Raw genomic sequence first — 15,200 nt, 5'->3', positions numbered from 1 at the left:
TAATGTATTGACAAGTAATGTATTGTTATCACAGGAAACTCTGTGATAAGAATATTCAGTATGGAGATGTGGGGGAGGCATAATTACACAGAACATACAATTATTAAAACTCATACTGCATACAGAGTTAAAATCTACACATTTAACTGTGTAAATTTTACTTCAATAATTAAAAATAAAAAGGTAAGCTGACACTGGTGTTTACTTTGTGCTCATAAACATAGATCATTTGTCAAAATGAAAAAGATGATTTTTTTTTTATTTTTTTCAGCTTTTTTGGCGGGGCTGAGTTTGAACCCACCACCTCCAGCATATGGGGCCAGCGCCCTACTCCTTTGAGCCACAGGCACCACCCTTTTCTGCATTTTTTTTTTTTTTTGCAGTTTAAAAAGATGATTTCTCTTAAGAAAGAATCCATTCCTTACTTGACAAGGTGCTTCAAAACAGAAGCCTGACCGCTGCTGCTAATATATGTAAACATCCCTACATCTCTGTATTTTTTAATTATACATTAATTTATTCAAATCTGTGAACTCAAACTAATTGTTCACCCCAGAGAAATGTGTACCGTATTATTGTTGAAAAGAAACTAGATGACCTCAATTTTTTAAAACTAAGTTTTCAATCCTTTCCTGTGAAGTTAACTTTCACCATATTATAATGGTTTATTTTTCCTTTACATTAATATCAGCAGTTTATAAAATCAATATAAACATTTAATAAATCTTTAACCACTGTTGATGGCAAAATTAAAACTGTAAGGAAATTTTAATACTTAATTCGTAATTTCCTTCCCTTCATTTATAAGTGAAGGGGCTTAGCTTACATTTCTTTTTCCAGTTCAAGCTGGTTACTCAACTCTGCGGCTCTACGCTCTACTTCTGTGGTCAGCTGTCTCTGCTGCTGCAGATCCTGCAGTGCTTGCTCCTTGCCTGCTTTAACTTCAACAGCATCAGCTTCTAGTTTCTGCAAAAGAAATATCGTTTAGCAGTGTTATAATCACCAGCATTAACAATTACCAATCTCTTATCAAGTATTATAATATTTTTTGTTTACATTCGAATTGGTGTTGACATAACACAAGAAAATAACCAAAAATATGTGTTATAATAAAAAACACATTCTGAAACCCTTATTGAATAAAGGGTTATTGACCTTAGAATCTTTCAGAGGACCTAGGATAAGGCTTTATACCTACCAGGCAGACAGTAGGTATTTACTTTTGAAATTAATTCTGAATAAAAGAATAAACTTAAACATAAATATTGATTACTAGAATAAAAGTTAGTAATTCAACTTTGAAAAGAAGTAACAAGTTCACCCACATACCCATATAAAATATAGTATCCTTTATATTAAAAGTTAACAAAATTGATGTTAAAACTAATTGATTTTAAAATTAAAATGAAGTCGTCATGTCCTTCTCATTTAACACCTGTTGTTCCTGAATATAAAGGCAATTAAATTCTTGATTTTGCTACTTTAATCTCTTGGTCTAGATGACACTGCTTTACTTCACTTATATGTATATGACCTCATACATAGACATATAATTATGTGTACTTTTACAAATTGGCAAAATCAAACCATTAAATGTAAGTTTGAAAATCTACACACAGTGCATTTTCTTACATAGTTGCAATGATTTTGCACACTTGTAGCTCTTACTCAACACCTGTACTGAAGCTATTCATGAAAGAAAAGACATTCCATATAACCAAATTAATTTTATAACAATATTTATATAAAACATACAAAGTACTTTCTAAGATAATAATTACAAAATGTTAAAGAGCTGATAATCACAATAGACACTACGAGATCTAAACAACAACTACTTTTAAAAAGTACTCAAAAAATACAGCTCTTATTACACTCTTAATACACTTAATACACTTCTCAGTAAAAAAGTATTTCTGTCCTTTTTTATTAATACCTAAAGATGTTTGCCATTACTACTATGGTTGGCCATAAAAGAAAAAAAGACCCATAAACAGAAAAGTAAAAGTAATTCTTCTCTCATATTATGTTAGTATGTACACACATATATACATAGACACATCTCATGATTCTACAATTGCACACACATGCTTCACTTAACTGTGGAAATATATAGTAACTTGAGAAATTTTTGTTTAACCAATAGTAGTTCTTTTTTTTGTAGAGACAGAGTCTCACTTTATCGTCCTCGGTAGAGTGCTGTGGCATCACAGCTTACAGCAACCTCCAACTCCTGGGCCTTGGCAATTTTCTTGCCTCAGCCTCCAGAGTAGCTGGGACAATAGGCACCCACCACAATGCCCAGCTATATTTTTTTGTTGCAGTTTAGCCAGGGTCGGGTTTGAACCTGCCACCCTTGGTATATCAGGCCAGCGCCTTACCCACTGAGCCACGGCGCCACCCAGTAGTTCTAATATAAAGGAGAAAAAATTCAAGTCAAATCCTTCTCTGATATGTCTCATCATTTCATCTCTAGCAAATCAAAGTTCACTTGTAGTTGTGTCAAAGTGAAATACAATTTACCATGCCTCAATATGTTTATTATTAAAGTAGAAGCAAAATCCAAGGGTAAAAAATATGAAGTTTTAAAAAAGAAAAAGTCTAGCGTATCTGAAATGTGATATTAGAATAAGAAGATGGAAGAATGATGGAACAGAAGAGATTTCACAATAACAAACCATTGTTGACTTCCTTAAAATTATAGATTAGATCTCTAGTTAGCTGACTTTTGGAAATAGCCATGCATTACAATGGAATCAGTATATATTTAAATGTTCTTTATAATAGCTATCCACCAATGAAGAAATTAAATAAAGACAGAATTAAAAATGAAGAAATGAAAAATTACAAGTAATTTTTAAAAATTTATACAACTTTACCTTTCTTGGTTAACTAAAAATCTTTGATTCCATGTAGGTCATCAGATTCCATACTACAACAGAAAACACTTTGACTTCTTTTATACAAACCTTAATTTGGCCTTCTAGCTTCTCAGTTTTCTGTTCTAAAGAGAGATGTTTCTCTTTATATTCCTTAAGATGACTTTCTAGCTGACTGCAATGTTCTTGCTTGTCTTGTAACTTTGTAGTCACCTGATCCAACTGAGTAGTAATCTTATTTAACTCCTATAGAAAAATACAACCGAAGAAAACTTTGGTAAGGCTTATTATATCATGGTACCCACATGTTCAGTCAAAGTAAAACTGAAAACTCTAACTTTATTTGAGAAAGCATTTGGAGTAAGATCTCAGATACATCTAATCACATATCAGAGGCTGTATTTACCTACTAATATAAAGGACCTGACTTCGCATTGTCTGAAATACTAAGTTTATAGCATAATAGTTTAATAAATTTTTAATGTTTTTCTAGGAAGAATTATTTTAGGAATCAAAAGATAAAAGAGACCATTATGTTCATAATAAAATAATACTTTTATATCATAATTAAATGTTTTCCATGTTCAAGACAATTTTTTAAAATAATCTTTTAAAAAAATTAGTGACTACATCTATGATACTTGTTAAATTCATTTGAATATCCATTTGTACAGAAAGAAAAATGAATACTTGTAAATCTACTACTGCTAACTAATCACTGTTAATGTTTCTATAACCTTCCTTTCAGTCTTTGTGCATTAGTTCCTATTTTTCCTTTGTGCTTCTAAAATAAAATCAGGATCTCACTTTACATACTATTTAATTTTAACCTCCTTTGTTTCTATATAACAATGCGTCATGACTTTCTATTATCTTAAAAATATCATGCACAAGGCTACTTTATTGATATAGCCTATTTTTAAGCCACATCTCTTGCTTTAGAGTCTTAGATTGCTCTTAAATGACCTGCATTTATTAACAGAGATACAAACAAAATCTTTAAAGCTATGGTTATCCCTTAGGATAAAAGACTTAAGTGACCTAAAAAATATGAAAAATTCTTAAGTTCTTAAAAGACATTGCCAAACAGCTCCCTTCCCACCCTACCCAAGAGAGTGAATTAACGTATACCACCATTAATCATGTTTTTAAGTGGCTTTTTATTCCACACCTTCTCCAATCCTCCTGCTATTTAAACACACACACAAACACACTTTTTCTCTATAAAGGCAAATGTATCCCATTATTGCTTAATTTGCAATTATGAATAAACTTGAACATTTCCTAATATAGTTTTGATCTTTTTTGTGTATTCACTTATTCCTTACGTGAAAGTACTTTAAATAACAAGGATATTAACCCTTCATCAGACATATTTCAGAAAATGTTTTATCCTATTGCTACTTATTTTAAAATGTGTTAATACTTTGACAGATAAATTTTACATTTTTATATGGTTATTCTCACAAATATTTTTTCCATCATAATTTCTGACTCTGATCTTGGGCTTTGAAAATACTTTCCAGATGTGTTTAGCAATACTGTAAGTAAAAAACAAGTTGCAGGACTACATATACAGTGTGATACTACGTGCATAGAAGAAAAATATCAGTGTGTGCATACAAACATATATAACTGGGTGTGTATGTATGTTTGCCCAGTGCTTACAGAGGTCTGGAAGGATAAAGCAAACATTCCATCTAAGGAAAAAATGGGACTGGGATAAAAGTTTTTATTTTTTTTAACTTGATATACTTCTTCACTGTTTTCAAAAAGTGGACCAATAACTAGCATTAGTCTTTGAATAACAAGTAAGTTTCAAAAATTCCTACCCAGTAAAGGTAGGAAACATCTACGAGCATTTTGACCTTTATGCTAAAGCAGGAAGCTTCTGTGTTCCTTCCAGCCTGTTGCTTCCTCTTATCCCCCAGGAAAGGAGTAATTCCCATGACGGAGATGGAATACACAGTGCTTTCTTCCTGCTTCCAGGTGCATGCCCCAAGTGCATTTGGGTCATGGCCCAGCCTGCCCATCAAAATCAAATACAGAGATCTGTCTCGCTTGCCTTATCGCTGTTACTTTCGGGAGAAGGCAACTACTCAGCATGTCTCAGCTCCACTCCTAGGTGTAGGTGCGGGGACAAGTACAATAGGAGGAAGCCCAACCACGCTGCACACCAGCTGAGCTTATCTAAAGCTAATAGATGATTCTCTATTTTACCTCCGTCTGTCTGACTTCTGCATCTACTACTCAGCTGGTTCTGAATTCAGGAAGGATTGAAGGGAGATAAGCAACAGTGTCACAGGATTATAGAAAACTAGGTATCATTTTTATACATTTGCAATTTATCCACCAACATATTAGGTTATGGTCCAAAATCCAATCAGGTTCCCTACCTGCTGTTTATCTTGCAATGCATTTTGAGCAGTGTCCAAGTGATTCTGAAGATCAGCTCTTTGAGCAGTTTTCGCTGCTTCTGCTGATAGCAATAATTCAGTTTTGGCTTTAATCTGTAATAAAAATTATGAATTATTTAATTCCTATTTCATTCTTGAGCTCCCCTTGCTTGAATGCACACTGATTTTGTCGCTGAACTATTTTAAGATTAAATCCATCAGCAAAAAAAAAAAAAAAAAATCTATATATTGAAAAATATATGTGGGAAAATCCCCAAAATAGGAAAAAGACAGAAGACTTCTAATACTGTCTGAATAAACAATAAAAGATGTTGTGTCTCTATGACACCAAAATATTTTAGTATCCTTTTGCTAAGAAAGAAAAAATACATATTTTTACTGAGAAGGACCACTGTATTTTTCCGGAAGTGAATACAGAGTATTGAAGTCTGCCTCTGTTCTAAGAAAGTAAATAACTATACAAAAAAAAAAAGATGAATCAAAAGAATTCAAGGACTCAAAAAAGCCAGACAACTAGAATACTTTATGAAATTCAGTATTCTCTAATAACTTCTTCCTTAAAGGATCTTACTTTTGATATTCAGAAAAAAATCAAGAAATTGCATACTAAAAATTCAAGGCTTTCAATAATAAACACACTTTCAATAATATCAAACGAGCACAAGGTTTGTCTTGTTATAAAAAGTAACAGTTTTAAGTATTTGAATATCTCTAAGAAGAAAAACAAAAAGTAAAAAAACAAATACTTAAAATTAATGTAGTTTGAAAAAAAGGATAAAAAAGGGGAGTGATATTCTTTTAGGTGGCTGAAGACGGGATCAATGAACATAAGAAATCTAAGATTTACCTTATAAGGGTATTTTAAGCAGAAAGAAATAGCTCAAAGAATTCTATCTTATAACCATATAATTATTCACAGAAACAACAGCTATATCAGCGTATACATACATCTACACTGAATTAAAAGACTAATGATATCTACACTTTAAATAATACACAATAAGTCTGTACTAACTGATGAAGGTATAATAAACTATGAAGAATATATTTTTGCAAAAGTTGGCTTCATTTATGTGGTATTTCATCTATCTGATGAACCAAAAATTCATAAAATACTTTAACACGTGAGAATCACTTGTGATCTCTCAGTATGGTACGATTCAACGAAGGTGATATACCTTCCAAAGTCATGTAACACCTAAAGAAAATTTGGGAGGATTAAGTAATAACTTCACTGGTTTATCTAGTTTCGGAAATGTTTATGACAGAAAAAAATGTGGCCATTTGTACAGCCAGCCTCTCTACGGGCCCTTTATATATAATAAATTCAGACTAAATACCTATGGCTACAGTGCTAGCAATCTTTGCAATTTCTGTAACAAAGCCCCCAAAGGACAATAAAGAGCCCGCTCGTGAAGCAGTGCCAGACACCTGCACAGTCATTCACCCCGACGCTGCCCTTGATCGTGCTTACTAGGAAGCAACTTGCAGGTAGGACTCAAAGGGCATGGTACAGAACTCAAAATTCAGAAACAGCTTAAAAATCACATGTGTACAGTTAAAGGGATACTCCCGGGAAAAAAAAATCACCATAACTGCATTTGTTTTGTATATTTTTTAAAAGGCAACAGCCAGTCCCTTTGGCCAAGGATTTTTGGTTGACACAGCTATTAAAGGCACTTAAAGCACGACATTTTTAATCAGAGACCTAATTCTTAAAAGAAAACAGTCTATTTCATGAACTAATACTAGTTTTAAAAGAAGTTAAAGGAGTCTTAGGGGAAAAAAGCCTTAAACAAATAACTACAGGTAACATTTTTTAAAGACTAATGGCAAGGAGGTTAAGTAAGGAAAATTGAGGGATTTCATTACAAGGACTAGTTCTGAAATGAATAGCAGCAGCAGTCTTTTGTAAATCCTTTTTTACAATCTTTTGTAAAGGGAAGAATCCTGCAATGCAAAAAGAATAAACTGTCCTAATACATCTGTTCATTCATACTCCCTCCTCCCATTCCTTCTTCCTTCCCCCTCCTTAAATTGGACATCCACATATTGGGTTATCACATAACACATCTAACAAATAATGGTATTTAGAAAACTGAAGAAAATATGCACTCTTCCCAAGTTCTAATAAAGTATATTGGTTATATTATTTTATTATATTTCTTATTTCCAACAGAATCATTCTCCAAAGTAAAATCAAGCCTTAGAAATATTTTTATAAATTTCACTTCTGTAGCATAGAATGAGAAACCAGTGACGAAAGAAACATGTCTTACTGCCCACCTGTCACTGACTCACTGAGCAAAAATGCGATATAGATTTCCTAAAGGATATATATTGAAATACCTAATGCTACCTAAAAGGGTATTGTTTTTTCAAATCAAACCTTTAAAGGAAGATTTTAAAAAGCCAGAGACAAAACTATTTAACACAGAAATCTAATGACACAATATCAAACAAATTTGGACTTCAAAAATAAGAAAAAAAATTTGCTCAAAACAAAGAAAAGCTAAAAAGATTCATTGGTTTCAGAAGGTATACCTGGCTGAGACTACACAAACAGGGAAGGTCAACAAACTGTCTAGACACAGCCTTTATCTAATTTGTATTCTTAGTTTTTTCTTATTAATATGCAAGGAAAAAAGAGAGAAAGAAGCAGAATTTAAAATATCTCAGAGCCTAAAACTGGTTCTTGTTACATACAAACTTACTGAACAGCGTAATTCAATATTACCTGTATGTCAAGCTGGGAGACCTTCTCCTTGCTTTCATTTAATTGACTGTTTAATTCATTGATACTGGTTTCTAGGGAAAGGACACGGTCTTGTGCAGCTCTAAGATGCGCCTTCTGCTCTTGTACCTGATCATGCAAATTCTCCTGGGCTTGTTTATGGCTTTCTGACTGATTCTTCAGCTTCTCTGATAGCTGTGTTACCTGTCATGCAAAGCAAGACTAATTATGAAGTTCACAAATGATATAACAAAAACTAAGAAACCCCAGTTTAAGAACCAGGAGAATACTGAATTGTTCTATGATAGGTTATCCCAAATTTTTTCAAGTATGTACATCTTTCCAAAAATAAGGAAACATATACATCATATACCTCAAATCATAAGAAATAAAGACACATTATTTTAAAAATATCTCTGAGCTATAATTTATACAAAATAAAATTCATCCAATTTAAGAATACTGATATTCATTTAAATAACCATAACTACAATCAAGAGAGAACATTTCCATTACCACAAAATGTTTTCTTGTGCATCATTTCCCCACTCCCATCTCTACCCTCGGCCAATCACTGATCTAATTAAGTAACTCTAAATTAAGAAGATTTCCTTATATGTTCTACACATTTCTAAATTATCATACATGGGTGGTGCCCATAGCTCAGTGCGTAGGGTGCCAGCCACATACACCCAAGCCAGCAGGTTTGAACCCAGCCTGGGCCAGCTAAATAACAATGACAATTTCAACAACAACAACAACAAAAATAGCTGGGCACTGTGGCAGGCACCTGTAGTCCCAGCTACTTAGGAGGCTGAGGCAAGAGAATCGCTTAAGCCCAAGAGTTTGAGGTTGCTGTGAGCTATGATGCCACAGCATGCTACAGCAGGCAAGAAAGTGAGAGACTCTGTCTCAAAAAAAAAATAAAAATAAAAAAATAAATTGTCATACATATATACACACACACACACATATATAGCGAATGTTTTTTTCCACTCTGTGTCTGGGCTTTTTTTTTTTCATAATGGTATCTTTTGAAGAGCATACTTTGTACAAAATTTAGATAAAATCCAATTCACCTGATATTTCTTTGAATTTGTTGAGTTTCTTGAATCTATAGGCTAATATTTTTAATCGAACTTCAAAACTTTTCCATCATTATTTCTACAGATACTTTTTATCTCCCTGCCCTCTGTGATACTAATTACATGGACGGTAGCTCCCTGATACTGCTCCAGGGTCAGCATGAGCTTGCTTCTTCCCCAACCCTACTTCTTTCTATCCTTCACTACGAACGGATTCTATTGCCTTGTCTTCATGTTCACTGGTTTCTACCTGCTTCGTCTGGTCACCCATCCAATGAAATTTCCATTTCATGTGTTTTTATATTTTTATGTCTGGAAGTTCTTCTGTTGTTTTTTTTTTTATCATTTCCACCTCTATCTCTTCTATTTTACTTTTTCCTTTATATCTTTGAGTATATTTTAAGAATTGTTTTAAAGGACTTGTCTGATGATTCCACCAACTCTCATTTCAGGATCTGCTTCCATTAAACGATTTTTCTCTTGGTTATTACATTGTTTCTGCTTCGTCATACATCTAGTACCTTTTCTTATGACCAGTCTGGAATTAGAACCATCTGGATTGTCTTCTTTTAAAGAATGATGTTGAGTTTTGTCCCAGCTGGTAGTTAACATGTTGGTAGTTCAAATGGGTCCTTCTGAGACTTGTTTTTATACGTCATTAGGTCAGGCACATGGTAGCTCGGGTTTCTATCGAATGCTCAAGAATTCAACCACATCTTTCCTCAGACTGGCTGGAACGTGCACATCTCCCAGCCCTGGGCGAGCTCTGTAACTTTTCAGCCTGCAGCTCCCTGATATGATTCATTGCTTGGCCTCAAGGAATCCAACTTTATAAATGCAAAGCTCAGCACTCAACCAAAGCCTCAAATGGATCCCTACGCAGATTTCTAGAGCTTTTTCTCTGCATTACTCCTTTCTCTCTGATGGTCTGTCCTGAAAACGTGGGCTGCCTTAACCTCCCTGAACTTTAGTCTCTCACTTAAATTCAACCTCTCCCACCTCAGTTCAATAAGATCACTATGCTTCCCTTGGATTCTCCAATCTGCACCACAGTCTGAAAAATGTCTCTAGGTCAAAAGTTAAGAGTGGTCAAAGAGTTCACCTCACTTGTTTTTCTTCTTTCAGGGACCACAGCCCTGAATATCCATTGTCCAACTTCTGAAAATGGTGGTTTTTATACATTTTCCCCACTTATCTAATTGTTAATGGTAGGAAAGCTAAATAGATATCAGTTACTCCAACATGGCCAAAAGTAGAAGTATATAGACTTACTTTATTCTTTTTTAAAAAATACATGCCTTCCTGAACATATGTGTGTGTAATAAGTAATGTCAAGTTGTATACAACCAAAAACTAGTCTGAAGAATTCTTCGGACCAGGCATAGTGGCTTATATCTGTAACCCTAGAACTTTGGGAGGCCAAGGTATAAGGATCACCTGAGGCCAGGAACTCAAGATCAACCGAGGCAACACAGAGAGACCCCATCTCTATAAAAAAATAATAATAATAAAAACATTACGCATGGTGGCATGTAATCCCAGCTACTCAGGAGGCTGAGGTAGAAGGATTGCTAAGCCCAGGTGTTCAAAGGTGCAATGAGCTATGATCCTACCACTGCACTACAGCCTGGGAAATAAGGCAACAAAGCAAGTCCCGGTTTCTTTAAAAAAAACGAAGAAGAAGAAGAAGAAAAGGGAGAAGGGGGGAAGAGGAGGAGAAGGAGAAGAAGAAGAATCATTTTTCAAAAATAATTTTGAAATTGGGGGAAAAAAATCTGTTAAATTCTCACTCCCAAATTAGAAAAATAACATGGCTTTCTGATACTTTGTTTTAAATACTTTCTTATTTAGGTAATGATTTTCTTATTAAATAATTCCTCCAAAAGTACAACTGTGAATTCTTTTCTGTTTGAAAGTATATTAATCTAAATTTTATAATTTTCTCTTAAATGACATACGAACGTTTGAATAAGCTTACCAAAATTATTAGCTACATATTATCCAAAGACATACATTATCAAAAATAAGAAACTGCTAAGTCTGTGTATTAATCAGTACACAGTAACAACTAACATTTAATAAGTACCTTTAATTTAGGAATGTATTTTGTTATTGATTCTGTTTTAAATGTCAGAAAATGCCATGAGGCAAGTGTGCATGCTTAATTAACATCTCCACTTTTCCACTAAGCTAATGAGGTGAAATTATTCACCTGTAATCACACAGGCAATAATTTATATCCATGGACATGAGCTGAGAATTCCCTTTGTTTAAATCACATTAAATAACTTTTACAATAGCAATCCACCTCTTAAGGTAAATGAGGTGTTACTCATCAAAATACATTAACACTTAAAATGTGCTAAAAAGAGGAAGAAAAAAGAATCATTTAAAATGAAACATTTAGTAAGATTTAGTGAGATAGAAGGAAATTTGAGAAATGTATTTTACAAGCTTACTTGTTCCTGTAACGTATGGTTTTTTTCTTGTAACTGATTAAGAACAGCCGTCTCCCCTTCACCAGCCTGAATTTTTGCATAAAGATCTTCTCTTTCTTTTTCCAGTAGTGAAATATTTTCTTTACTCTTCTGTAATAAGGCTTCCAGGTTCTGGATCTTTTGGTCTTTATCACCTATTTGACGTAGTACTTGTTCCAAATCATTCTGTAAAGAATTGAAAACTACTACTTTAAGTATAGAGAACTTTCGAAAAGTTACTCCTCAAACATAAAAGGACTGATACTAAATTTAGTCTTACATTTTTAAAAACTAATTATTGCACTTTAACATGGAAGATTTCAATAATTAGAACAATATATTTAACAACATATTATTGATCATGAGCCTGAATTTAACAAAAGCCCTTCCATTGGCCGCATTCTTCTGCTGAGACTCTAACATCGCCTCCTACTACTCTTCTCATCCATTTCACAAACATAAGACTCATTATTCCTTAATCATGACAGGCACACTCCCACCTTGGAGCCTTCCCACTAACTGTTCCTTCTGCCTGGAACGCCTCGCCCACAGTCATGTGGTTACCCCCTCTCCTTCAGATGTTTGCTCAAATTTCACTTTCTCAATCAGGCCTATGCTGACCATTACATCTAAAATTGCAGCCTTTCCCAGTACTCCCTGTCCTGGTTATATTTTTCTTCCCATACTGCTTCTCTTCTAAACATTAAATAATTTACTTATTTTTCATGCCTATTTCCCTCCTTCTACACTCCTTCCCCTAGAATGTATGCTCCACAAAGGTGGGGATTTTTGTCTATTTTATTCATTGATGTATCCAAGATATATGACATATATGTCCTAAAATATTTATTAAATAGAAAACTAAATGCCTTCTAACTTACATACACACGCTCACTTTAATACCTCAGCAGAACTCTTCTATTAACATAAAAAGAAATCCCTCTTCTACTCTACCAAGGACCTTATGTTACACAGAGGACAAAGGCATAGCCTGCCTCCGTAACATCCACTGACATCCTTGGGCCACCTAACCCATAGCCTTAGCCTCTGCCTCAACCATTTTAAGAGAGTCAAAGAGCCTCTAACCAGTACAGGGCCCTAACCAGCCTCTCTATAAATCTTGTAGTAGCCCACACTACCTTGCTAAGACAGAGCCAGGAACCACGTGGTCCTCTCAATGATGTGGGCCACATTAAAATATTGAGGTCGATCATTTTCAAGCACACTTCTCATCCTTGTAAGCTTTGGTCAGATAATAAAAGGACCTAACCTCTCTGCTTTCAGCTTCTGCGCCTACCACCAATAACTTCTCCCTCCACATTTTTCTAATCTTCTAGAAACTCAGTTCCAGGCCTAAGCTTTCTCCCATAAAAGTTCCTGTATTTCTAAGTCTTAAGTGAAATTTGGTTCTCACTTTCAAGATGTCAGTAAGGCCTATTCCACTGGGCAAGCAGAGAAGGTTGACCTTTTCCTGGTGGTTCAGTGATATTATTCTCTCCCTCATGTAGAAGCTTTTTGTGAGAGTATGCCATTTGTTTATTTTACCCTCTACTCTTTGTTGCTATTATCTATAAATCCCTACCTCATTCACTGAAGACTTGAGACCTGATTTAGTCTTTCTCTCAATCCCAATTTCTGCCAATTTCCTGGGAAATACAAAATACATAAAGAATTAAGAGCATAACCTCACATATGTATCAACTTAATTCCTGGACTCATTCTATATTTGAATCACATATATAGGACCTTGTAAAAATTTGAAATGGTTCCAGCCAAATATTTCCAACTCTCCTACTTTGTGAGGACAATTTCTGTCTTCCTGTTTCATGACCTCATTTCTACTCTGCAATGTCAGAGACCTCGATTTCTAGTTTATTCAGCATAAACCTAGCTTCTCCTCCTGAAACTCAGACATGGATATGAACTAACTAACCTTATCTATTTTTCAACCACATTCTTCATTTCCTTTCACCCCTAAATTTGTGAGACAGCCAGTCCCCAAAACGTCCAATTGTAGATCAATATTACGATCTTCTTTTTCCACTCCTTTGCTTTACTGTTAGAGTAAAATCACAAACCTCAAGGGATTAGTGCTGTTACAAATTTCTGGGTTCCAACTTCCATTATGGATGGGGGCGTGTGGCTCTCAGGTAGAGTTAGCGCTCACCAACATCCATTACGGTATATACTCAGAATCATTTTGTCAATCTTACTTGAATGAGGTCCTTAATCTCAAACATTCCCCTCAATAACCACCTAAAACCTTTGATATTCTCCGCAAGTTCTCAATCTCTGCTTGCCTGATTCAGCTATTACTCTCTTGAACTTCACCCAGAAAAGTGAGATTTGTCAGGGATCTTGATTTTCGATCCCTTTACCTATAAAATTATATTTTTTAAGTATATGTCTATGTATATACACACACATATATATTTGCCTCCTTTCTTCAAGCTTCAGTGGATAAGTTCCAGTTCACCCTCCCCCATGGCCTCTGTGAGAACAATACCTTACTCCTCACCTCTCCTCCAATGTCCTTCAATAACTCTCTCTTACAAGTCCCTTTGCCCCAGACTTTAAACACACCCACGTTTCTCTCATTCTCACAAACACTCTCCAGACCAATGCTCCCTTCCAGTGTCTGCCAAGTCTTTATCATATTTAAATTTCAAAAGAAATTTATACTTACTTTCCTAACTCCTTAATCTCAGGTCTATTTCATCAAAAATCAGGTTTTCATCTCTATCATTTTATTGAAATTATGTTTAACGAGGTTTGAAATTTACTACTAAATTGCTTAATCTAATGGATATTTTTCATGTATTAATACACTGAGCATCCCCGCCATCCACCCACATTTGACGTTGCTTTTGCCTCTCCCTAATCCCTTTCTTGGCTCCCCCTAACCACCCCTATGGGTCTCTCTTGGGCCTCTCTTTCACTACCAACCCCCCATATAAGTGCTGATATTCCTCAGAAGTCTTATGTTAGCAAATGGTCTATTTTTCTCACTATACTCTCTCCCAGCTGATCACATCTGCTATAGTTTGGATTCTGATCCCCAGTGTTGGAGGTGGGGCCCAGTGGGACACATTTGGGTCACGGGGTGGATCCCTCATGAATAACTTGGTGCTGTTCTGGCATGCAGACTGGTGAGTCTTGCTCTGTTAGTTCCGGTGAGAGCTGGACCCCTCCCCTCTCTCTTGCTTTCCCTCTCTGGCTACAAACTCTGCACAAGAGGCTGCCCTTGGCTTTCTGCCATCAAGCATCCTGAAGCCCCCATCAGAAACAGACAAGGGCACCATGTTTCTTGCAGTCTTTATAACTGTAAACTAAATAAGCCTTTTCTCTTTATAAATTACCCAGTCTTAGGTATTTCTGTATATCAACACTAATGGACTAATATAACATTTATTGTGATAATTCCATTTATCCCCTATATACTGATGTCTTTCTCAGCAAATATGTAACATAATCTCCTCCTCCAAACTTTAAATTAATATATCCCATTAGTTTCTTCAGACACGTCCAAAACTGAACTCATCGTGTTCTCTCATAAAATGGCCATTTGTCTCACATGCGCTAACACAGTCGATGACACCTCCATTTAC

General features: G+C 34.9%; 1 protein-coding gene across 1 annotated transcript in view; it reads right to left on the bottom strand.

The window, feature by feature from the left end:
- EEA1 (early endosome antigen 1) overlaps nucleotides 1-15,200 on the bottom strand; it is a 131,058-nt gene that overhangs the window by 26,332 nt on the left and 89,526 nt on the right. Inside the window, exons 14-18 of the mRNA XM_003783355.3 lie at nucleotides 11,575-11,778; nucleotides 8,034-8,234; nucleotides 5,276-5,389; nucleotides 2,970-3,125; nucleotides 827-966 (exon numbers count right to left, since the gene is read on the bottom strand). Coding sequence (XP_003783403.1) covers nucleotides 827-966; nucleotides 2,970-3,125; nucleotides 5,276-5,389; nucleotides 8,034-8,234; nucleotides 11,575-11,778 — 815 coding nt within the window. The remainder of the gene's footprint in view (nucleotides 1-826; nucleotides 967-2,969; nucleotides 3,126-5,275; nucleotides 5,390-8,033; nucleotides 8,235-11,574; nucleotides 11,779-15,200) is intronic.

This window comes from Otolemur garnettii, unplaced genomic scaffold (genome assembly GCF_000181295.1).
Source record: "Otolemur garnettii isolate 467f Iridium unplaced genomic scaffold, OtoGar3 scaffold00007, whole genome shotgun sequence".
Classification (NCBI taxonomy): domain Eukaryota; kingdom Metazoa; phylum Chordata; class Mammalia; order Primates; family Galagidae; genus Otolemur; species Otolemur garnettii.
Note: the sequence above shows the minus strand (reverse complement) of the source record. Positions and strands in the feature narration are given on the sequence as shown.